This window comes from Narcine bancroftii, chromosome 2 (assembly GCF_036971445.1).
Source record: "Narcine bancroftii isolate sNarBan1 chromosome 2, sNarBan1.hap1, whole genome shotgun sequence".
Classification (NCBI taxonomy): Eukaryota; Metazoa; Chordata; class Chondrichthyes; order Torpediniformes; family Narcinidae; genus Narcine; species Narcine bancroftii.
In genome coordinates, this window is record NC_091470.1 from 32993901 (window position 1) to 33019978 (window position 26078).

General features: G+C 41.8%; 1 protein-coding gene and 1 long non-coding RNA gene across 6 annotated transcripts in view; one reads left to right on the forward strand and one right to left on the reverse strand.

The window, feature by feature from the left end:
• LOC138753335 (inositol-tetrakisphosphate 1-kinase-like) overlaps positions 1-26078 on the forward strand; it is a 262270-nt gene that overhangs the window by 147446 nt on the left and 88746 nt on the right. Inside the window, exon 3 of one of the 5 annotated variants that reach the window (XM_069916216.1) lies at positions 18350-18416. The exons of the other annotated variants lie outside the window; for them this stretch is intronic. Coding sequence (XP_069772317.1) covers positions 18350-18416 — 67 coding nt within the window. The remainder of the gene's footprint in view (positions 1-18349; positions 18417-26078) is intronic. 5 annotated transcript variants of the gene reach the window in all.
• Positions 1882-23979, reverse strand: LOC138753337 (uncharacterized). The gene is made up of 2 exons (XR_011351112.1): positions 23874-23979; positions 1882-2165 (listed from the first exon to the last, which is right to left on the reverse strand). It is a non-coding gene; the product is annotated as an uncharacterized lncRNA (long non-coding RNA).

Consider the following 26078-nt stretch of genomic DNA (forward strand, 5'->3'; position numbering starts at 1 on the left):
AAGACGGCCTGGTTGAAGCCCTTCTGGTTAATGCAAGAGGAGAGGACTGGCTGTCTAATGTTTCACTTGGAATAAGTGAAACAGAAAGGAACTCTGTGGTGATCTGAAAGAAAGAGGTTATCATCTGGAGAACCCTGATGGGGCAAGTTTTGTCAGGATGACTGATGGAAGTACATCAGTCGTGAATGTCCTGGAACAACATATTTCTCTCTGAAAACCAACAAGAACCTTCCTGAGCAGTAACCATTTACCTTTCGAGCACCAAAGCCTGATGAACTTTATAAATGTTAAATTCTGTGCACATTATAAGAATTGCCTGTGACCAGTGAACTTGGAGGAATGAGAAGAGAGATTGAACTGTGAAACCAAATAACTTTTCTGAACTTAAACACACATATTAGATACACGTGCACTTAGAATTAGAAGGGAGTTAAATTAATAATAGATAATTTAAAGTTTGATTCTGTTTTCATGTTTAAAGATAATTAAAAGCAACTTTTGTTTAACCATTTGTCTTGGTGAACATCTTTTGCTGCTGGGTTTATGGGTCCTCTGGTCTGGTAACAGAAAATAATCTTGTACATTCCCACGGATTAGAGGCAGAATACTGGGAGTGTACCATGAATATTAGGAAGAGCCCAATCAAAATTCATCTCCATTGTACCAATGATGACCAAGGGAAAGGCAGAAGGAAGGAGTTGTGGCAGTCCCAAGTGGGATTGCACATTTTCCCTGCAGCTCTTGCTCACCTGTCTCAGTGGCAGTGTAAAACTTGCTGATGGATTGATTGCAAGTTGCAGCGGCTTTCAAGTTCCAGCCTTCAGCCCGAGTTGCTCCCTTCCTTGTCTGCATGTGCAGAGCGTCATGAGGTACAAAAGTACAAGGAAGGTTTCTTGCGAAGACACAATTTCACCTGAAAATGATCAATACTTTTTGGTTGTGTTTGTTTGCGTGGACTTGAAATTGGACATCAAGTTGTGTTTTTTTTCCCCCCCCTGACAATCAGGCCTTCTGTTTTCATGAGGCTGAATTGGCAACACCAACTGTGCAAGCCACTTCCTAAAAAGGAGAGCTTTACAAGTGTGTTGGAATTAAGAGGTTGGTGCAGAATCAACATAGATGTGGTTATTGTGGGTACAAGTTAGATGTTTAACCTTTATGATGGGCCTTGTGCAAAGTTTGTTTTCCTTCGATGAATAATGGATGGGGTTGCTTTCAAGATTGAGCTATTTACAATAAAGATAAACTTGTGGCCTTTTACTTCCCTCCTGCAGAAGTGTTCTGTGTTAATTCTAGCGCTGTGTTTATTAGAAACAGCTGGGTTTGAATTATATTGGAGGAATGCGCTTTATCTAAATCATGAGGTTTTTTTGTTTTGCAGACAGCAGTTTTTCTTTAAATTTCCCCTTCGTTCACTCTACCTTATACTATGATCCCAATATATTTTCAAATCCATATTTTGGGTCTAAGGTTATAATTTGTGGACCACCCCATGTCTTTCAAATGGTGGTACCTTACTAATTCGAGTTAGTCTCACCATTCAACCCTGCACTGCTCTGTTTATTTTCCATTATAATGGCATGAAGCTTCACCATGAAATACAATGACTTTTTCCAGCATATGTGATTGAATATTGGTACTTTATCTCTCTCCCCACCCCCCCCCATTCCCATTAGTAAAGCATGATGAGAATATTTTGATTGGGTGCTTTCTTGAATCACACTGGGCGCAAGAAGTAATTTCTACATTGAACGTAAGGGATGTTGTCATTCCCTGTGCCTTGCTGGAGAATGTAGAGCTTCTCTTAATGGTTATTTCCACTGTGGGCCACTCCAGTAACAATGTGATTTTAAAACTACAGCACTGACATAGGAGGCCCAGTGAATTTTTAGTCTTTATTCACAATTAATTATTTACAAAGTTAATATGTTCCAAATCTCTTCATGTCATGTCCATGCATTCCCCTCATTGTACATTGTTACATACGATCTCTATTTACACCATTGCCACTACTGTGGCTCCTTTAGGTTACTCCCCCATCTTCAGTTTGAGGGGTTTTCTCCTCGGTCTCAGCCTCTTAATGCCTCGTGACAGAGGGACTTTAGACTGTGATCCTTCGCCACAATGCCCTCGCGTTGGCTGCGCCTAGCATCAGTGAGTCCTTCCTGAAAGGTATAGGTTCCATTATTGTCATGTAATGCTACATTTAGAATATAACATACATGAAAGTCTTTAACTTTGTCTACCGTAAGAAAGACAGAGAAGTCACCACTTTGTCCAGTGCCCCTCACAGAAATGAATGAACTCGCGACCCCTGATTTACAAGGCCGGAGCTCTAACCTCTGAGCTATCGAAGCCTCTAACCCTGAAATTTGCCAGTCAGCAGCATTTCTTCACCGACATCTCTATGTGCTGGAAGACCAACACGTTTCGGGCAGATCAAAGGGCGTCATTCACCAAGTCGATGGTCTTCCAGCAGTTCTGGATGTCTGACTCTGTGCGTCCCTGGGTACATCTCCTTGCACCAATGCCCATACTCCCTCCAGCCCCTGCATTAAATCCATCCTGTCTGCTTTTCCTGGATGAGGGTTAAGGTGGCACTGCCCCAGAAATTGGGTTTGCTTCCGACTTTGGCGTCACCTATGGTTAATGTGCTCTTTCAGCTTGTGGCTGCATGGGCTTCCTTTCTCAAGCAAAAACCATGCTGGGTGGTCCTCTAATTGGCTCTCTTAAATAAACTATTGTTTAAGTGGGTGGCATGAGAATTGAGAGAATAAGTGGAAGAATATGACAGTGGGAATGCACTGAGAGCTGGCATGAACTTGATGGGCAGAGTGGTCTGTTTTGAAAGAAAATAGTGACCAGTCAGTGACTAGTGAAGTTCCACAGCGATCTGTTCTGGGACTCTGCTCTTAGTGATTTTTATAAATGACCTGGATGAAGGATGGGTCAGCAAGTTGGTGGATGATACGAAGGGTGGAGGAGCCGTGAATAGTGTTGAAGGTTGTCGTAGGTTACAAAAATATATAGACAGGATGCAGAGTTTGGCCGAAAAGTAGCAGATGACGTTCAGTGCGGTTTAGTGTGAGGTGATGCAATTTAGAAGAACAAACCAGAAGGCTAATGGTTGGATACTTTTGAATATTTTATTTTGAGAATACAGTCAAAGCAAAGAATCATCAAAAAGATAAACAAAAATATCAGTAATATTAACCAAATAGTATAAATATCGACCCACATGTAGATATTAAAGTGAGAAAAAAGTCGACATGTGATTCAATTATTCTTCTTTTCTTTGGCTTGGCTTCGCGGACGAAGATTTATGGAGGGGGTAAAAAGTCCACGTCAGCTGCAGGCTCGTTTGTGGCTGACCAGTCCGATGCGGGACAGGCAGACACGATTGCAGCGGTTGCAAGGGAAAATTGGTTGGTTGGGGTTGGGTGTTGGGTTTTTCCTCCTTTGCCTTTTGTCAGTGAGGTGGGCTCTGCGGTCTTCTTCAAAGGAGGCTGCTGCCCGCCAAACTGTGAGGCGCCAAGATGCACGGTTTGAGGCGTTATCAGCCCACTGGCGGTGGTCAATGTGGCAGGCACCAAGAGATTTCTTTAGGCAGTCCTTGTACCTTTTCTTTGGTGCACCTCTGTCACGGTGGCCAGTGGAGAGCTCGCCATATAATACGATCTTGGGAAGGCGATGGTCCTCCATTCTGGAGACGTGACCCATCCAGCGCAGCTGGATCTTCAGCAGCGTGGACTCGATGCTGTCGACCTCTGCCATCTCGAGTACCTCGACGTTAGGGGTGTGAGCGCTCCAATGGATGTTGAGGATGGAGCGGAGACAACGCTGGTGGAAGCGTTCTAGGAGCCGTAGGTGGTGCCGGTAGAGGACCCATGATTCGGAGCCGAACAGGAGTGTGGGTATGACAACGGCTCTGTATACGCTTATCTTTGTGAGGTTTTTCAGTTGGTTGTTTTTCCAGACTCTTTTGTGTAGTCTTCCAAAGGCGCTATTTGCCTTGGCGAGTCTGTTGTCTATCTCATTGTCGATCCTTGCATCTGATGAAATGGTGCAGCCGAGATAGGTAAACTGGTTGACCGTTTTGAGTTTTGTGTGCCCGATGGAGATGTGGGGGGGCTGGTAGTCATGGTGGGGAGCTGGCTGATGGAGGACCTCAGTTTTCTTCAGGCTGACTTCCAGGCCAAACATTTTGGCAGTTTCCGCAAAGCAGGACGTCAAGCGCTGAAGAGCTGGCTCTGAATGGGCAACTAAAGCGGCATCATCTGCAAAGAGTAGTTCACGGACAAGTTTCTCTTGTGTCTTGGTGTGAGCTTGCAGGCGCCTCAGATTGAAGAGACTGCCATCCGTGCGGTACCGGATGTAAACAGCGTCTTCATTGTTGGGGTCTTTCATGGCTTGGTTCAGCATCATGCTGAAGAAGATTGAAAAGTGCAGAGAACAAAACAAAGGACTCTACATCACCTTTGTTGACCTCACCAAAGCCTTCGACACCGTGAGCAGGAAAGGGCTTTGGCAAATACTAGAGCGCATCGGATGTCCCCCAAAGTTCCTCAACATGATTATCCAACTGCACGAAAACCAACAAGGTCGGGTCAGATACAGCAATGAGCTCTCTGAACCCTTCTCCATTAACAATGGCGTGAAGAAAGGCTGTGTTCTCGCACCAACCCGATTCAATTATTATAAAGAAAAAAAATGACAATAATACGGCAGAAATGCAAACTCAATGTGTCCATGTTGAACCAAAAGGAGAAAAGAGAACAGAGAGAAATAACAACAAAATAAGAGGAATTCTCCCACCCCCACCAAGAAACAAGAAAAGGAAGAAAAGAGGAAAAAATAAGAAAAGAGAAAGAATAAGAAAAAGAAAAGATTGGCGTCATCTTGGATAAACCCCTCTCTCATCCAGGGTCAAATAACCAGACTTATCTTGGGTCCTCGGCAGTGCGAGCACTGGTGGGTGGGGGGGGTGGAGAAGATAGGAGGGGAGGAATTGTTAAAGATTTACCCTGATGTACCTTGGGTATGAATTCCATGTTCTTGAAAATACATCATCTCTGTTTCTGAGGTTATAGGTGATCTTGTCCAGGGGAATACAATTATGCATTTCTACCTTCCAGTGGACTAAACCTAGTTTGGAATTAGATTGGCCGTTGCTAAAGCGAGCTTAATGAATTTTATTTGATATTTCAACTGCCTCATTTGGGTCATACATTTTCTAAATTCCCCAATAAAAATAATTCAGATGCCTGAGGGTATTGAATTCCATTAATTTTTTTTCCCCCAGGAGATTGCTCAAACCTTCCCAGAAAGGCCTCACTTTAGGGCATGACCAGGTTGAATGCAAAAAAAAGTACCTATTTCCTGACCACATTGAAAACATTGGTGTGATATTTCCTATTTCAGTTTGTAATTTTTGTGGAGTAATGTATAGCTCATGCAAGAGAAAAAAATAGGTTGCTGGGAAATAAATGGGAAAATGTGACAATGTTGGACCATCAAAATGGTTTGATTTCTATACCCAAATCTGATTCTCATCTTTGTCTTGATTTATCAAGCCCTTGTTTAGGGGTTCCCACCCGAAGTAAGGAATACATTTTTGAATTTTTTTTTGTGCTCCTCTATTCATGGTCAGATACTTAACGTGGAAGAACAAAGGGACCTTGTGGTCCAAATCCATATATCTGTCAAGGTTGATAGGATAATTAAGGAGGCCTATGGGAAGTTGGGCTTCATTAGTTGGGTGACCGAGTTCAAGAGTCGAGAGGTCATTTTGCAACTCTGCAAATCTCTGGTGAGACCGCACTTTGAGTATTGGGTTCAGTTTGTGATTACCTCATTATCGGAAGGATGTGGAATCTATGGAGAGGGTGCAGAGGAGATTTATCAGGATGTTGCCTGGATTGGAAAATAAGTCTTATGAGGCAAGGTTAGCAGAACTGAGACTTTTCTCTTTGGAGCATAGAAGGATGAAAGATGACTCAATGGAGGACTGCAAGATTATGAGAGGCATAGATAAGGAAGACAGTCAGCAACTTTTTTCCCAGGGTGGGCGTAGCAAACACCGGAGGACATTTGTAGCAAAGTGAAGGGAAGAAAGTTTAGGGGAGACATCAGGGGTAAGTTTTGTTTTACACAAAGACTTGTGGATTCATGGAATGCTTTGCCAGGGGTGGTGGTGGAGGCTGAAACATTGGGGGCACTTAAGAGATTCTTAGTCAGGCACATGGATGAAAGAAAAAGGTAGGAAAGGGTTTAGGTTTTTTTGATAGGAATATATAGGTCAGCACAACATTGAGGGCCGAATATGTGAAAGAAGTTGAACTGGATTTTGATTTCAGCTGCCATGCATCACCAGCTTTTGGTGAGGTGTCATCAAAAATGCATCGAGTTTGTAATAAAGACATTATGGAGATGCTTGAGATGCGCAGGTTGCTGAATGCCCATGTACGTAAAGCATGGAAAGCTAGTGTCGTAAGTGTGGGGGATATCCAATTGGAACTTATTTTTGGTCTCCATGGAAAGAGGAGGATCTGAAATGGGGAGAGGACAGTGAACGTGAATTGGGGTGGGGGGGGTGGGGTCAGGCTGAAGGTTGTGAGCTGCTGCTCTGGTCTTGTCCTGTTCCGATGGAATATTGGAGAAGGAAATAAGAAGCAGAAAAGCAGTTGTTGTATAAGTTGGGAGCAAGCAAAAGATTGGCACAGATATAGAGCAAGAGGGAGCACAATCTGAATATTAAAGAAAAAGTGAAACAGCAAGAAGAATGGGAAATAGAAGGTGACCAAATCCTAGATTTTCTTGCTGGTACATCATGGGGAATTGTTTTACAGCTTGACTGGGTGATGTCACTGAGCTTTTGAAGATTGCGTGGAATGTTGGCAAGGAACGTATTGCTCCTGTTACATGAGGCAGAACATGCCAACACAAAGAGGTGCAGAGGGATATACAAGGCTGTTGCCAGGCCTGGAGAACTTTTACGAGGGGCTGTTGCTCAGGCTGGGATTGCCTTTGCATGACTAAAGGAGCCCGAAGGGTGGTTTAATGAGGTGGAAAACAGGGCTATATTGGCTGACCAGGAAGCAGAGAGGTCAGAAGCTAAGTGGTGTGGATTTAACTCCAGTGATGCAAGGATTGGAGTTTGGGGGCAGGAGGGCATTGTGGGATTCTTGAAAACAGATTTGAAACTTACTGTTCAAGAGATGGGTGGAAGCAAAAATGATATTTCAGGAGTTCACCATGCAAATATTTAAGTCATGACATGCAGGGTTTTGGCCCAAAATAATGGAAGTGGATCGAACTTGCAGTACATATTTGGGTCACATGGATATCATGAGCTGAATGGCCTCATAAGTTGGACTAAAGGTTCAATGGTACTGCTCAACCAGCAGTTGATGTGAATCCAGTTAGTACAAATTTCTGACTCTGTGCCGTGTCTCAGTTGATTTTCTTATTTTCAGTTCATGGAACATTTTTATTGAAACGATTCTTCTCCTTCATGCCAGCCTCTGAATGAAAACATTTCTCAAAGCACATGATCCAAAAAAAAAACAAAAATTGAATATGGCAACTGTTGGAAAATCAGTTGTGATTTGTGATCAGCAGGTCAAACCACATATTTCAAGAACTAAGCAGTAAATATTTTTCATCAGAAATTGTTTCAGGTCAATGACCTTTCATCATGTAGTCTTTGATTCTCCCTTCCAGCTGCCCAGAACTTCCAGCAGTTTGTGCTTTTATTATCTCAAATATCTGATCCTGATTTTTGGCAGGATTATGTTCTATGGTAATTGACTTCAGATTACGAATTCGGATCCTGTTTCTCTCAGCAGGCATTGTTTTCTGTTTGCTTCGCTGCTTCTGGAGATATGGATGCATTTTAGTGTTTTGTTTCAAGCAGTGTCATAAATAATTAAAAGTCCATGGGCAACTTCTCCCTGTTGACCATTGTTTCTGCCTATTAAAGAAGGCAAGCAGCATTTATGGGTGGAGTGGCCACGGAGAATTGAATTCCATTCATTGTTCTAGATTTACAGGGTTTTAAAAGCAAACATTGAATCTTTTCATTCTTTGTTGATTTTCTTTCAAGATAACAATGCCTTATCCCTACACTTCACATCGAAGTTTTACCTTAGTCATGTTGAACTCAGCTTTTTATTTCTTCATTTTGAAGAAAAATGTGTGTTTCTATTCCATGCAATTTACCAGAACTTGGCACCAAGGCTGGGCCAACTGCATGTCCCAGAGATTTGTGTAATGAGGCCAGTTGTGTTGGATTTGGAAAAACTTATGGATATTACACAGACCATGTCAAGTAGAATTACTGGGAAAGAAACCATGTGCTGACAGCCAGGTTCAAATTGAAGGCCTTATTGCATGCACTGAATACTTGCATAATTACCTCTTTGTGGAATTGAATATAGCCCTCAAAAGAGGGTGGAAAAAATGAGTACCTGTAAAAGCTTTCCTCTCATCAGCCATTTTTGTCAATTCAACTGAGATTCTTAGTTTGTGAAGATGAAATCTCCGACGAAAGAATTATAGAAAGGACGGATCTTTCCGTCCTTTAATTGAATGGCTGGCCATTCAATTAAATTACCTGTGAGCTGGGAAGGTTTCAGGGACAACATCTCAAGTTCCAAATAAAGGGTTTTGTTGGACTTTATAGAACATTATAGCACATTACTGGCCCTTCGGCCCATGATTATGTGGCGACCTTTGGTAACCTAATCAACAGACGAAAACCTTGCCGACCCTATGCCCATATCCCTTTATCTTCTATTCATGTGCCTGTCTAAGAGTCTTTTAAAAGTCACTACTATACCAGGCTCAACCACCACCCCTGCAATGCATCCAGGCACCCGCTACATTCTGTTAAAAAGAATGTTACCCCTGACAACTCCCTAAAAACTTTCTTCACTTACCTTTTTAAAAAAATTTAAAGTCACAAAAAATTCATTTATTTTACAATAGTAAAAATCCATTACAAATACATGTGGTATATATGAGAAAGAAAGGCCCCCTATTTAACCTCACCTCCCCCCCCCCCCAACCCAATACAATAAAGATTTTCAACAGGAATACTCCTTACTATAAAGCATCTTATAATATAAGGAGACTTATTTTAGGAGAAAGGGAATGTCTGAGTTTAATATAAATATTCATACCAATATTTTGTAAAGATGGGCACCATATTTTACAAAATATATGACATTTATCTCTTAAATTAAAGTAATTTTCTCAAGTGGCATGCAACTCTGAACTTCTACAAGCCATTTCTCCATTCCAAAATCTATATTGGACTTCCAAATTCTAGCAATACATTTTCTAGCTATTGCTAAAGCAATTTGAACAAACTTCACATGGTACAGATTCACTTTTAATTTAGGTTTGACCCCTTTAATATTACCCAATAAAATTAACATTGGATCCTGTGAATATTTAACCCTATCCAAAAAGGATTATTCTTGGGTCACTGCCAAGTGGAATGCAGAAATGTCTCAACTTCCTGTCCACATCTGAAACATAAATCCGAAAAGGCCTGGTTCAATTTATTTAACTTTTGTGGTGTCAAATATAGCTGATGAATAAAATTACATTTTACTAACCTATACCTCACATTTATTATGTTTTTCATGTTTTCTCTTCATAACTCCATCTCGTTGTTTATTCAAATCAAAATTCAATTTAAACCTTTGTCTTGATTTATGTACCCCTATTTTCTGAGCTTTCTTTTGTAACAAACTATACATTACAGAAAAGAAATTTTTTGTAACTCCATTACATAATCATGACTCCACCTCTGTCTTGCTGGCAAAAACAGATCTTGACCAAAATTTTCATGTAAAAAAAATCTATAACCTGATAATAACAAAGTCAAGTGTCCTCAGATACCTTAAACTTCTCCTTCATTCTACTAAAAGTAATATGTTTCGCCGCTTCAAAACAATCCTCAATCTTTTTAACACCATGATGTTGCCAAATTTTTAAAAATTGATTTCTCATAGAAAATGAAATAAATCAATTTTGAAATAAAGATGTTCTTCTTGACATTAAACTTCCTCCTCCGATTTCTTTATCAACCTTATTCCAAAGCACAATTAAATGTTTCAATATAGGAATTTCTCTATTTGCTATTAATAATCTTGAATTCCCATTATAAATAAAGTATTTTGGTTTTGCTTCCCCTATTTTACTAAGTTCTATACTCACCCAAGCTGAAATTTTGTCTGTCATATATTACATTAATAAATTGCAACTGGGCTGTTTTATAATGGTTCATAAAATTGGGGAGCTGCAAACCCCCATAATCGTACCTTCTCATTAATTTTTCCCAAGAAACTCTTGCCATTTTCCCTTTCCATAAAAATGTCCTAACACAAGCATTTAATTTCTTAAATTTTTTTTGAGGAATTGAAATCAATTAAAAAAGATACTGTATTCTAGGACATATATTCATCTTAACACAATTTATTCTGCCTATTAAGGTGTATTCCATCTTTCCATTTCATATTTTTTTTTCTTTAATAATGGTGAGTAATTTAACTTGAATAAATTTTTTAAACTGTGGTTCCACACGAATACCTAAATATTTTACTCCAGCATCTGGCCATCTAAATTGAATTACTTCCTTGCATTGTGTATAATCCCCATTTTCTAAGGGCATAGTTTCACTTTTGTCCCAATTAATTTTATAACTAGATACTTATCCATATTTTAACCTCTATTAAGTCATTTCTCCTCTTTCTTCACCCCAAAGAGAAAATCCCTTGTGCTGTTAATCTCATAAGAATACATTCTCTAATCCTGGTAAATCTCCTCTGTACTCTCTCAAAGCTTCCTCATCTTTCCTGTAATGAGGCAACCAGAACTGAACACAATATTCCAAGTATAATCTAACCAGATTTTGTAGAGTTCCGGCATACCAAAACGCTTCTTAACTACCCTATCAACCTGTGTAGCAACCTTGAGAGATCTATGGATTTGGAACCCAAGGTCCCTCTGTTCTTCCACACTGCCAAGAATCCTGCCATGAACCATGTACATGTACTCTGTATTCAAGTTTGACCTTCCAAAATGCATCACTTTACACTTGTCCAGATTGCACTCCATCTGCCAATGTTTTGCCCAACTCTGCATCCTGCCTATATCCTATTGTAACCGATAACAACCTTCTACACTATCCACATCTCCAATTTTCATGCCATCTACAAACTGACTGACCCATCCGTCAACTTCTTCATCCAGGTCATTAATGAAAATCAAAAAAAGCTGGGGCACCTGTGGAACTCCACTAGTCACTGACATCCAGATAGAATATGTTCCATCGACTACTACCCTCTGCCTTCTGCAGGCAAGCCATTTATTAATCCATACAGCCAGCATTCCATTGATTCCATGCCTCATAACTTTGCAGGGGTTTGTGGTGTTAATTTTCTTTCTTTCACCAGGGTCATCTTAAATGCAGGGAAATACTTGGGTTACTTCTTCCTTGAAATTTTAAAATTATTCTTTGAATGCTCCACCAGGCATTGTTCTGGATTTCCTTCCACCTACACAGCTAAATGTTTTGGATTACCTCTCCATGGATACACTCTGCCATTTACAGAAGAATTTCCTTTGTGGGGAGAGAGTAGCTTTCTCTCTCTTGTGTTTCACGGTATGTAAAGAGCGCAAAACCTTTAGGCATGTGCTTGGGAAATTATATCTGGTCTCTCACAGACACTCTCTCACTTTTTCTCTTCTATTTTGCACAAATTTATTTCTTGTTAAATTTAATTTTCTGGCAATATTTGCACTGTAATGCTGCCGCAAACATGTTCACGACAATAAATTTTGATTCTAAGTGCAGTAATTACCTAAGCTGTCTCCTTGTAAAATATCTCTGTTCCTGCCAGTACAGTAGTGCCAAACTAAGAATGTTGGGAACCCAGCTCCGTTCCTCAAATTCAAGAGTTGAGCTTGCAACCCTAAGTAAATATGTTGTGACAAGTTCTGGCAAATGCAGTGTCGAAGAAGTTTGCCCTAATGGTTCTTTGAAATGGTGTAATGCCAAATAACATTGGTTCCCAGTGATTAAAAGCAAACGAGTGTTTTAGCAACTTCTTGTGCATAGCCTAGATTGTGAAGTTCTTCAAAGTGCTTTTTTGGGCTTCTGCCCAGCAAAGTGGTTTATTTTGGTAGTACTTGACTTGAGTTTTGAATTTTAAATGACAGTGGCCTGAAGAAGTAATATGGCTGCCAAACTATCCTTGCAATACTCTGGATAAAGCAAAGTGGTGTTTACTTGGCCACTTAGAAGAGAAAACTCTTTTTTTGGTGCCCCCCCCCCCCCCCTCCCCGTTCCACCAAGAAAGAATGGAACTGTTTATTTTATGCATTTTCCTTTTTCTTTTGCTACTCACCAAAGCATTGGCAGAGTGGGAGTGTAATCTCCTCTGAATTGGCTGTCAAGCCTGTGCAGCTGACGAAGTCTGGCACAGCTAGAAGAACCAGGTCCCCCTCGCCACCCCCACCCCCCCCACATCATGGCGATGTGATGGTGGGATCCCTGGGCTTTGGGCGACAATAAAAACTCTTGTTAACGAGGGGAATTTAGATTTTTTATTGGCTCTTGCGGGATGTGCCGCTCTTTCCAGCTGGGCCAGCGGCTCTTGGACTCATTTTAGAGTATGGTTATGAGGAGTTGGATTGAAATGATAACATGACCTATTGTTTTTGTTAATGGCTTTCGATGTTTTTGTTTTGAAATGAATTCTCACTTAGAATGAAATATTCCACGGTTGTGCATAAGTAACTGAAGTCTTTGGATTAAAGAGCTTTTTTTTCTCACCATAAATGTAATAGTATCCTCACTAGCCATGGGGGACTAGTATTGTACCCTGGCCAAGGTTGTTTCTTGATTCATCGGCTTTACACCTCCAAAGAGGTGTAAATTTCACATAACATCAGCCCATATTAGGTGAAAATTTCCTCCTCCTATCCTTCATTTATTGTATTTTTCATAAAAATGCAACTGTACTTGTATCAGCTGCTTGGAGAGTGCATTTCAACAAATTCATCTCCTAAAAAGGCTGGCCTATTTTTTAACATCAAAGCAAACTCAATTCCTGCTCGTTTACATACGAGAGACTGCAGATGCTGGAATTTGAAGCAACTAAAAAAAATCTGCTGGAGGAACTCAGCAGGTCGATAGCGTCAGTGGGAGAAAAAGAATGGTCAATGTTTCAGGTCAGAACCCATCATCAATACTTGCGGTTTTCCTTCACCAAACTGTTTTCGGCTCCAAAATTCAAACGACCACCTTCCACTACATGTCAACAACTCTATAGTAGAGAGAGTGGAGAGCACCAAGCTCCTTGGAGTTCACCTAACTAGTGACCTATCATGGACACTCAACATCTCACTTGTCAGGAAGGCCCAACAGTGATTTCACTTCCTGAGAAGACTGAAGTGGGCAAGGCTACTGGCCACCATTTTGTCAACTTTCCATAGGAACTCTATCCTGACCGGCTGCATCACAGTGTGGTATGGTTGCTGCAGAGAAATGGATTGGAGGTTAATGCACAGGACCATAAGAATGACAGAGAGGATCACTGGAGTCTCTCTCTTTCTTCCCACACCCCCCCCCCCCCCGCCCCCCCAATCGACATGATATACTGGGATCATTGTGTGAAGAAGGCGCGCAACATCACTGAGGACCCCTTCCACCCTGCACACAGCATCTTTCAGCTGCTCCCATCAGGAAAGAGATTCAGGAGTATCAGAGCCAGCACCACCAGGCTGAGGAACTGCTTCTTCCCACAGGCTGTGGTGCGCTGTTGGCCAGAATCAGACACACACAAGGTAAAGACTGTACAACAGGCTTTAATCCTCAAAGACTTCCACAAAGCCAGGCTGGCTGTGGCTGCAGCAACTCTGAATGAGACTTTGGGAGGCCAGCGCAGGCTTGTATCCCGGAGGGTGATTGACACCCAACCGAGTGGGGCTTGATCCCTTCAGGCCGACTGATTGACAGCCGGCCAGGTGTTGTCCTGTCCCCTTACACTCCTGCAGTTACAGAGGTTGCCCCCTGCAGTAGGCAGGTGGTGTACCACCACACAGGCGGTGAGAATGCTGAATGACCCAACAAACTGCTCACACTGACCATCTGAGACTCTCGTATTCATGAAACAATAATTATTTGTGGTGGAGAGGGGGGGAAAATTTAAGTTCTTGGGAGTCACTATCTCAGAGGATCTTTCCTGGACCCAACATACTTATGGCACCACGAAGAAAGCACATCAGTGCCTCTACTTCCTCAGGAGTTTGCGGAGGTTTGGTTTGACACCAGAAACCCTGATAATTTTTTACAGATGTGTGGTGGAAAATGTGCTGACCGGCTGCATCACCGTCTAGTATGGGGACGCCAATACCCCGCCATCAAGAACGTGTACAGGGAATGCTGCCATCGGAGAGCAGCAGCAATCATCAAGGATCCACACCACCCGAGACATTCTCTGTTTTTGCTGCTGCCGTCAGGAAAAGGGCATAGGGGCCACAAGACTTGCACCACCTAGTTCAGGAATGGCTGCTACCCCTCCACCATCAGACTCCTCAACAACAAACTCAATCAGGAACTCATTTAAGGACTCTTACTTTTGCACTTTATTGATTTTTATTATTCTCTCTATTGCATGTTTGTTTACATTCATTAACTGTGTACAATTCTTTATTTATTTACATGTATATGCAGTGTGTCTTTTTTTTGCACTACCAATAAGTGGTAATTCTGCCTGGCCTGCTGGAGAAAGAATCTCAGGCTTGTATGTGTTGTCATGTATGTACTCTGACCATAAATCTGTATCTATGATATTTATTCTGCATATGTATAGTTTGTTTGTTTGTACTGAGGACTGGAGAATGGTGTTATGTCAAGTTGTATTTGTGCAATCAGATGTCAATAAACTCGACTTGATTACTCCCAGGTACATTAAATGTTGTTTGCCGCATCAGTCCATCTTGTATTTTATCCCACGACAGAGATGGGAAATACAACTGGCATTGGCTTCGCTCCAGTTTTTTCTGCCCCTTCCTGTTCCTTTTCCTCCCTCTCATTCCCCTGAGCTTTTGACCCGCCAAAAGTTCTTTCTTCTTGGGCGATCCTGATTCGGCATTTTGGGGCAAGGAACTGAATTCAAATGCAGTGCCCATTGACCTGTATGTGCCATAACCCCTCCACTACCCTCTCAATCCAGCGGGTCTGAGCCTTGGCACCGAATTCAGTCTCTTCCAAAATTCACGTATGGTGTTGATGGTTGGAATGTGCTGAAATAATTGAGTTGACCAACCAGAAAAGGTTTCATGATTTTATTTCAACCAATGTGGTATCTGTTTGTATCTGAAGGAATAAGTTATCACTTGGTGGAGCAAATTTGCCCAGTGACAAAAGGAACCAATGAGCCTATTGTGGCTCCGATGATTCTCAAGAGTTATCCAACTAGGGGAGAAAGTCAGACGAAGAAGGTTGAGGGAGTGAATGAATCAACCTGGTCTTTTGACAGCTGAGGCACAGATGCTAAGTCGGAGTGATTAAATTTGGAGGTTACGAGAGAAGGCAGAATTGAAAGAATGACGGTCTTGGAGGACTATATGAGTGGGAGAGACAATGGAATGGAAGGATTCGAAAGCAAGGAAATGAGTTTGAAAATCATTATTGAAGGAGCAGGACCCATTTGTGAAGAATGAGTGATCAACTTTTGTGTGAATTAGAAATTAGTTCCAATGTGGCTGATTATTGTATGACTTACCTGCTGGCATCAATGCTTTACAGTGCAAAGAGGCCCCTGTATCATTTCTGACCAGTGGTCCATTTAGACCACTTGTCAGCTCGTGCCTTAGAACCCAGTGTTTCCTTATCTCCTTTAACGAATTTTCCACTTTCCTTCTGTGGGTTTCTATTGGAACTATTGTGGCCCTCCTTTCAAACCAAGTATGTCCAGTTTGATTGGTCTTGTCCATCTAGCATCTCAGTACAAAGTGCAGCTTCAGGTAGATGAATGGTTCACCTGATTGCCTGGTTTTATTCAAAATGAGATTTGACATCCTTAAGAGTTGGGGATGGGAGGAAGGTCATTTTTTTAAAAAAAAATCATAGGATTGTATAGGTCAAATGCAAATCCTGGACAAGTCAGTCAACAAGTATGTCATGGTATTTTGCACACCTGATTGCTTTGTTGGTCATTCTGATTCAGCCTCGGTAAGAAAGGGCAAATCTGGCCACAGGTTAATGAAACTATTTTTCTTTTAGTTTGGTCAGAGCAGGAGTTTGATTTGTTGAGGAAGCTGCCACCTTTACTCTTGTATGTGTGTACTGATGCATCTCAATTTCAGTTCTATGAAACTTTAATTGGTCATCAACATTTTGGATTCCATAACAGCAAGCACTGGGAATGCTACCAGAGGAAGTTATAAACAAAAAAAAACCAAATGAATGTTTGTAGCTTTTGTGGTGAACTGACCTGACATGCACTGAATGAATAATGCCCAATTAGAGGACAGGCTATATTGGACGACCAGATATGATGTATTCTAATTTCACACAGCAGTGAATGTGTTCTATGTCTTAAGTGAAACTGGAGTGATGAGGAACACGTGGGAAATGTACCGAGAGACTTCTGAAATAATAAAGTAGGGCAGCTTTCCTGAGTGGGGAAAATGAAGAAGCAGTTAGAATTTGAAATCATTGTTCAGAATGGGAAAGGGAAGAGTGGCCAGGAAATGATACCATTCCTGACATTTGGAGTGCTTTGGGAGGCCAAAGATGAGAAGGTTGGAATGTGTGGGAGAGTTACAGTGGTGAGCAAAAGAGAGGTCACGGCCACACTTGGGAATAGAGCAGTGATGTTCATCAAAGTAACTGCGTTGAATCGGTTCCAAAAATGAAAATGGTACTTGCAGGTCAGGATTCTTGCAGTGTTCTGTTTGAAAATGCCCAGCTGTCTCGAATCTCTTATTATTGTTCCATTACTGATGGAGTGTCACTGGTAACGTGATGTAATTCTGCCAAAGGTTGTGATTGCCTGTGTTAATTTTTCCTCATATATTCTGCGTTTCATGCTTGGTTCACACATCCATATGTACCTCAGCACAATTTACACCTTACTTTGATCCTTTAAGATTTCCATCTTTTGTCAAGCTATGGTCAATTCAGTTTAATATTCCTAAACAAAATGAACATATGAACAGAAACATGTTTGATGCCAGGACTGCTTTCAGCTAGTGTATATAGGGAGGGGCACCCCTTGTGGCCTTGACGTGCCTGGGACTGGTCTCTGAGTATGAGCCAGAACCCCTAAGGCAGTCATTCCCAAAGTGGGCAGTGCTACCCCCCCCCCCTTCACCGGGAACAGTGGAAAGATCTAAGGGAGCGGTGAGGAAAAAGGGGGCGGTCCGAATGTTTCTGGAAAAGTCAGCCCTCAACACTTAAGCGCTATCTGTCAGGTGAGGTGGGGGTGACTGCCCGGGGGCGGGACTGCTCAGGAAGCATCCAGTTGGGACAGCGACTGACCGCCCGGGGATGGTGACGGCCGGGGGCGGTGACGGCCGTTGGCGGTGACGGCCGGGGGCGGTGACAGCCGGGGGCGGTGACGGCCGGAGATGGTGACGCGTTTACTGTCAATTGGTTTACTATATGTTTTATTTGCGAAATATATACCCTTGTTTATAGTGTTAGATTAGTTGCTGTTCTAAATTTGCAGTAGAGGTGTGTGGTTGATTTGTGTGTATGTGTTATGGGCGGGGGGGGGGGGGGTGGTGGGTGCGCGCTATGGATGTGGCCTGGGAGCAAAATGTTGGGGAATCATTGCCCTAAGGCATGGGAGCAAATGCATGGTCACTGAACCTGATCAGATATCCTTGCTTCATACAATCTGTTAAGTTACCTGCATGAGTGGCAGATGCATGGGCAAGGTGCCAAATAATCAAGGACATTGTGTTCTCAGAGAAAATCAGTAATGGAATTGCTGAGAAGCAGGAAAAAAAAGGAAATCTTCACTGCTGATAGTTGAAGGAAAAGTGTGGGCCTCAATTTGTCTCGGATTGCTCTCAGTGCCTTTAGCTGCAACGTTGAGTTGGACTTCTGCTCTGAGCTCTTATTAATGCCTATATTTAGAGCAACGGTGCTATAGGTTTACATTTTGTTACCTTTCAGGACGTAATTTCAAGATGAGTCTGTATTTGCCTGAATGAGTGTGTGAGCAGTCCCTGAGGACGTTTAAGGAGCTTTGCTAATTGGACAGTGGTATCTGTTGGAGGTGAGCTGACCTGAGGTCGATTAATTTCACTTGTTTTCCAGACTTGTCGCCCTGTGGGGATTTGTGAAATCGGTATCTGAAGGGCTGTGCCAAGAAATGTGTGTGGAGGTATGAAGGCAGCTGGAGCATATTTGGATGAAGGGAAAGACACCAGGAAATCTCCCCCATTTCCTACCCACCCCCACCCCACTCTGTGTTTAAAATGGAGAAAGTATCAAAATTTTCCGATTCGGCTGATTATAGTTTGTTTATTTTCATCGGATTGTACATGTACAACCAGATGAAACATCATTTCCCTGGACTCCAGTGCACATACGTACACAGACAATAAATAGGACATAATAATTGTATGTTGTTAGTATCTGATATAAAATAAATATATATATATCTATTTTGGAATAATTTTTAAACAAAATATATAGGATACTGTTCATGAAGCTTGCAGCCAGTGGGAAGAAACTACATCTCAGCCAAGTGGAACTGATTTTGATGCTCCGATACCACCTCCCTGATAGTAGTGGATCAAAGATTCCGTGTATTGGATGGAGAGGGTCCTCAATAATTCCTTGAGTCCTATTTAAGCAATACTCCTGATGAATGGTGCCAATGGAGGAAATATGCATTATGTTTGGACAAAAATGCTTCATTCCTTTATTTGCCACTGGGCTCCACAGTCTTAAATTTGTGATCAAACAATTCACACATAATTAAAGTGCACATTACAGATTTTATTCAAGGTTATTTCTAGACATTTTGGTTGGACCATGTAGAAATTAGAGCACTTTTTATACACAGCTCTCCCATTTCAGGGCACCATAATATTTGGGACATGTGGCTTCACAGGTGTTTGTGAGTACTTGACTATGTTTAATTGGTTCATTTTTTTTCTGCAGCAGGTACAGTACAAGAGAGCTAGGTTTTTGTCCCTTTGCAGTTTATAGATGCCATTTTTCAACTTCACGAACAGATACCCTGAGGCTACACTGCAAGATGCGAACCACGAGTTAGACACAGAAATAGGATGGCCAAGAAGTAATTTTAAAAAAAGCCTCCACTATTCTGGAAAAAGATCTTGTGGACAGATGAGACCAAGATGAGCCTGTATCAAAGTGATGGCAAGAGCCAAGTGTGGAGGTGTTAAGGAACTGCCCAAGATCCAAAGCATTCAACCTCATCTGTGAAACATAGTGGTGGGGTGTTATGGCCTGGACATGTTTAGCTGCCAAAAGTACTAGTGCACTCATCCTCTTTGATGATGTAACTGTTGATGGCAATGTCAAAATGAATTCTAAGGTGTATAGAAACATCTTATCTGCTCAGTTTCAAGCAAATACCTCCATACTCATTGGTCTGTGCTTTAGCCTAGAGCAGGACAGTGATCCAAAACAAACTGTCAAAGCAACAAAGGAGCTTTTCGAAGCTAAAAACTGGAAAATGCTTGAATGACCAAGTCAGTCGCGCAAGGTAAATCTAATTGAACATGCCTTCCACATGCTGAAGAGAAAACCTAAGGGGGCAAGCCCGTGAAACAAGCAGGAGCTGAAGAGAAGATGCTCAACTCCTGGTGAAGTCTATGAATCACATACTTCTAGCTGTCATTGCATGCAAGGGATATGCCACAAAATACTAAACATGACCACTTTAATATACGTACCATTGCTATGTCCCAAACATTATGATGCCCTGAAATGAGGGGACAATGTATATGAAAACTGCTGTAATTCCTACATGGTCAAACCAAAATGTATACAAATAACTTTGAATCAAATCTGAATTGTTTGATTATACACATTTAAAAAAAAAACTGTGGATCATGGGCAAATAAAGGACACAAAGTCTCTTTGCCCAAACATAATGGAGGGTACTATAATTATTGGACAGTCTGCTTAATAAGCAGTCAACATGTAATTGACAATAAATTATTTACCAAAAGGAAAAGTGTTCAAGGTCTCGAGTCATATCCATACATTCCCCTCATTATACATTGTTACATACACTCTCTATTTACACCATTGCCACCACTGTGCTATCCTGTTCCCATTGGTCTCAGCCCCTCGATGCTCATTGTCAAAGGATTCCAGACTGTGGTCCTTCCCAACAGCACCAGTGTGTTTTCTGTGCCAAGCCTCATTGCATCCATTGGCACGCCCTTCTGCAGCCTGGAATGTGCATTCCCTTATTGATGTTTCTGTGTGCTGAACGACCAACAAGTTTTGGGCAGACCAAAGGCTGTCTTTCACCGACCCGAGTCGATGGTCTTCCAGCAGTTCTAGATGTCTGTCTCTGCATATGTCCCCAGGAAAAGCCCATCAATCAGAGACCTCTGTCACACTGTTGCTAAGGATGAATCATGACAAAGGACTCTTGCAATAATCTTTTACACACACTCTTGGCAAATCTACATTCTGCAAAAAAGTGTGTGCCACTGCCTGAGGTGACCATCTCAAGAAAGGAAAGTCGTTAAATATCTTCCATGAGCTCCACCGACAAATTAGAAAGTCACGTTTGGGCAAGATGGTTCTATCTTTTCCGCACGTCGAGATTTATTCTTGCATTGTTTGTACTTTAAAGTTCAAGCTAGTTTAGCTAACAAATGTTACTTTACCTTTTTATACACTGAAATTATTTGTAAGTTAATTTTCCTCGATGATTTGGATTTGGGATGGAGGAGAAGATCTCCAGCTGTGTCGATGCAGAAAAAATAGGTGGGTGGACAATTCATATAATGAGGATGATTTGGACTCTGCAGACCAATGTAGATTAGTTGAATGAGTGGGTGAAAACTTGTCAGATGGAGAACTTACACTTTTGAAAGAGGAAACTAAAAGCAGATAAATATGTAAATGGTAAAGTACAGTGAGATCGAAGTGTTCTTGTGCATCAATTGTTAAAGGTTGGTGAGTAGGTCCTGCAAGTGATTAGGAAGACAAATGCCATATTGACCTTTTGCAAAAGTGCAGAGCAGAGAAATAGGGATCAGAATATATTGTCATGAGCAAGTGACAAATTCAGTGTTTTGCGGCAGATCATAGCGCACATCTTACAAGAATACATTTAAAAATGTGCACGAAAAAGTAAGGCAGTTTCTTTGGTTTATTGATTATTCAGGAATCTGATGTCAGCAGGGAAGAAGCGGTCCACGTCTCTAGGCTCCTGTACATTTTTCTTGACGGTAGCAATGAAGAGGGCTTGGCCTGAGTGTTGGGGGTCTTTGAGAATAGAAGCTGCTTTCGTATGATACTGCCTCTTGTAGATGTCATCAATGGAGTGAGGGCTAGTGTCTGTGATGTTACAGGGTGAGTTACCAACCCTCTGGAGTTTATTCTTGTCCTGGGAGTTGGCACCTCCATACCAGGCAGTGATGCAATCTGTCTGAATGCTCTCCACGGGACACCTACAGAAGTTTTTGAGAATCTTTGGTAATGTACCAAATTTCCTCAAACACTTCACCAAGTCAACATGGAGGCTCCAGGACAGATCCTCGGAGATGTTGACACCCAGGAATTTGAAGTTCCTGACTCTCTCCACTACTGAGCCCTCCATGAGGACTGGGTCATGTTCCCCTGAAGTCCACAATCATCTCCTTTGTTTTTGCTAACATTGAGTGCAAGGGATGTTATTATTACAGTCGTACAGGGTGTTGGTGATGTCTGTCACCCTCACCCCACCCATTGGGTGTCTGGCCCTAATGAGGATTGGTAGATGGAGGTTAAGTGAATTTTCCAGTTGTTTGAGTCTGCGTGTTGTGTAATTGGCAAGGCATGCCAATTTTAAACTTCAGTATTTTTTTGCCTATTTATTTTCTGCAATATTTTTTGCTTGTTGCTTGAGGCTGCCAGTTCCATAAATTCTGGATAACGGTTTAACTCTACTAGTAATGCTTTATTGATAAAAGAGATTAAATAGGTTAATTCCTGAGAAGAGGGGAGATGTCCTTATTAGTGGGCAATGAAGTTAGATCTACATCAGTGGTTCTCAAACTTTATCTTTCCACTGACATAACACTTTAAGCATTCCCTATGTCATAGGTGCTCTGTGATTAGTGAGGGATTGTTTAAGGTGGTATGTGGATGGAACAAAAAAGTTTGAAAACCACTGATCTACGTTCTTTTGAGCTTGGAAGAAGGAGGGTGATCTTATTGAAATGTGTAATATTATCTGGGGACCAAGATGTCTAGATGTTTTCACTAGAGAGAAAATCTCATGCAAGGGAATCTAGTTAAATGGTTATTTAAGACTGAGAGGTACAGGAACAATTTCTCGTGGTGGTTGGAATTCTCTACCCTGGAGGGTGACGGAGGCTGGATTATTGGAAGAGGATGCATTTTGAAAGATCAGGAAATAGGGCACTGGCACAGGAAAGATGAGGCCTGGGGGTGTTGTGACTAATCACGTTGAATGGTGAGGCAGATTTAGGGCCTGAGTAAATCTTCTGGTGTTCTGAAATGGTTTCTTTCTGTGGGAGAATTCATTTGGGTTCAAACTTCTAAGATGCTGTTTGGAAACTGACCTTTTTGAGCATTTGCACATGTGACTGGATGTCAAATTTTATTTTTTAGGGCCCTATGAAGGACTTTGAGATGGTTCAATGTATGCTGTCATGTGGTTGACGTCGAACTCCCCTTTGCAATGGTCTAGCAAGCACAGAGTTCATCAGCAATTTGGAAAGGATGGCAAAGGCTGGGCTTGACAATCATATTCAGGTCCCATTTATGAATGTGATAGAAAATTGGTGCTGTTGTTAATATTTCAGGGCCTTGAGCAGTGGGTAAGGTTCTCTGCAGAGAAGATGTTGGGCCTTGCTCGAGATCAGTATTTATCAACCTGCAATGCAAGGGCTGAGTTGGTCGACGACTACATTGGCATAGACAAATGGTACTGATGTAATCAACAAGTAACATGTACATCAAGACTGTAAAGTTGATGACACAAAAATTTTCCTATTGCTATACATTGTTATGAATTTGAAATTCCACAGTAGTGATAACATAGGCTGAACACCTAGCAACACACCCAACCTGAATTGACTAAAACTCAACACCCTTTTATTTTAAATTTCTAGTTGCTTCTTCTTATGAGTCTTCGATGCAGATCCTTTGAATCTCGGTTGGCTGGTCGAATTTGGATTCTTTAAACATGTTTTCTCTTGTTCTCTATGTGCAGCCACTCTATGTTCCTCAGGCATGTCTACACGTTGAAACAGGTTAAATAAAGTGGGGCCTCATACTTGTGTTCGCTAATGAATCAAAACACATGACTCACTGAGTGATTTATTCTCTGTCCATAATTCCTCCCCCTGAGTGCAGAGTTTAATTGTTGCCTCAAATCCCTTCTCTGCCACTTTGTACTCTTGTAATAATTACTTGGGCCTGAAGGATTCTGTTACCTGTGACAGAGTGGTTTCATGGTTACAGGTGAAAGGCTCTTCTGAGGTACAAGGTGGCATCAGTTCAGTTTAACTATGAAAGTTTTGATCATTTAAACCTAAGCCTTGGATCGAAGGGGAGAGATAACATCATAGATTCACTTTATGAAAATGAGGAAAAGAATAAAACACAAACTTACTTAGTCATCTTTGAAATTCGTGTCAGGATGGCCTTTGCACCGAGTTAAGAGATCATATGAGGTATCAGTGCATGATCTCATCTGTACGGAAGCACCTCTTAGCAATATGTAGATAGTTGTGATTTGGCAGTGCATGAGCCTGTGGCCAGACAGGTCAGTGTAGGAATGGGGTGTGGTATTAAAATGATTGGCCACTGGGAGGCAGAGCCAGATTAAGGTAGTGCAGGCATATATTTCAAAGGGGCCCTAAAAAGTGCCGGCTGGTGCATGCGCGGTCCTAAATTGTGCCGGCTGGTGCATGCGCGGTCCTAAATCATCCCGGCTGGTGCATGCGTGGTGAGGGGCAAGTGTGACGGTAGCACAAAGACACGGTTGGAGGAACTGATTTTGGGCCATTACTACTATTTTGTATTGTAAATCGAAGCTGGAGATTAGAATCCTTTAATGCAACATAATTTCCAACATAAAACATATTTAGATATTTATTTATTGATACTGGCGGGTTGATTATCCTTGGATGGAATACTTTTATTTTAAAAATGGATATTGTCTTTACTTGTGACAACTCTCTCTCTCACATTGTTATGCTTTGACTGTGTAAATAAACAGCAAATGCAAGAGTTTAAATAATTAGCCGTTTATGTGCTTGTGGGGACGTGCTGCTAAAAGTCAGGAATTATGGAAAGATTTTTTGATTAACTAAGGACGGCATCGCATTTTCAAACCGGCTGATTTGCTGCACGCCTTGCAGCACCTTTATGGATTTCTGTTTCACTGCTACTGATTCTCTTGGCATTTTGCTGGTGCCTCGTTGATTAAGCGATCCAGATTCCAGATGAGCTCCCTGGTCACAGTCGCAATGGACTCCTTGTCAGACCAATCTGACCTTATTGACTCCGGTGGGAAAACAATAAAGGGTGTTCACATTTCCAAGCAGAACATTGTGGCTAATAATTAAAGAATCATAACGCACCTCCTGGAATAACCAGTCTGCAAACTTTCCTCCAGCAACAATGAGGCCTGTGTCTCTTTTTGCTAAGTATTGGGAGGCATCAGGTTATTGGTTTTCTGCCTTGTTATGCTCTAGGTTATCCTGTTCAGTGCAAACAACTTTTCACCATCGAGTCTTCCGAGTAACCAGAAAACAGAGAGACAGTACGGCAGCGAGATAAAACTTGAACATTTGCCGCCGTAAAGAATCTCCCATATTAAAGCAAAATTTACTGCTTGTGGCGGGATCAATGCGGGATTAACGGCCGTTTTTGTTACCCACAATCTACCCCCCCCCCCCACGCAGCTGGAACCGCTCTGCATTTCCTAGGCGCTGACACTGGCAGAGGGGTTCCAGCTGCATGGAGGACCATGGGTAACAAAGACAGCCATTGCTCCCTCATTGAGCTGTCTCTGCGAGCTGCCGGCACAGCCCCAAAGCTGCCCGATCAGATGCTGGAACAGTGCTCTGTTGAACTCCAGCAGCTCTGCACCCCTGCTGCCATGTCAGGAGTTAGATTGGTCGGGGGTTGGGGTTATGACTGACGGCTGTGTGATGCTGTGTTAATAACCCTGATTAAAGGTGATAAGGTTAGTGATTTTAGCCAATTATCACTTTTAATCAAGGTTATTAAGCCTGCAGCTGACGTGGACATTTACCCCCTCCATAAACCTTCGTCCGCGAAGCCAAGCCAAAGAAAAAGAAAGAAGATTAACACAGACTAATCAACGTGATATCTCATAGCCACTGCATAAAGATGAAAAAGAAAATGTTTACGTTCATAATTTATAGTACTATCATAAACAGTGGGAGCCCTTTAAAATGTGGGGCCTGTAGCATATGCTACTCTGCTGGAGGTCCCCGTTATTGCAGCAAACAGAGATAAGGTGCTCAATGAAACATTCTCCCAGGCTCTCTGATGTGGAGGAGAGAAAGAAACCCAGTTTTTGTTAATAGTTTGATGGAGCAGAATGATTACTTTCCTTCTGCAGTGTTTTCCAGGGTTATCTTTATGTTTGGACTTTCATATCTTCGTGGGATGCTTCCAGAATGTAAATTGTCAGGACACCTACCCAGCCTGTCTGTTTATGCAAGGAATTGGGCTGCTGGGGAGAGTATTGGGAGAGATGTTTCAGATTGAGCAATGAACCATACTGCATTACTTTGTCTTTTTAAAAAAATGTAGACATGCAACACAGTAACAGGTCATTTCG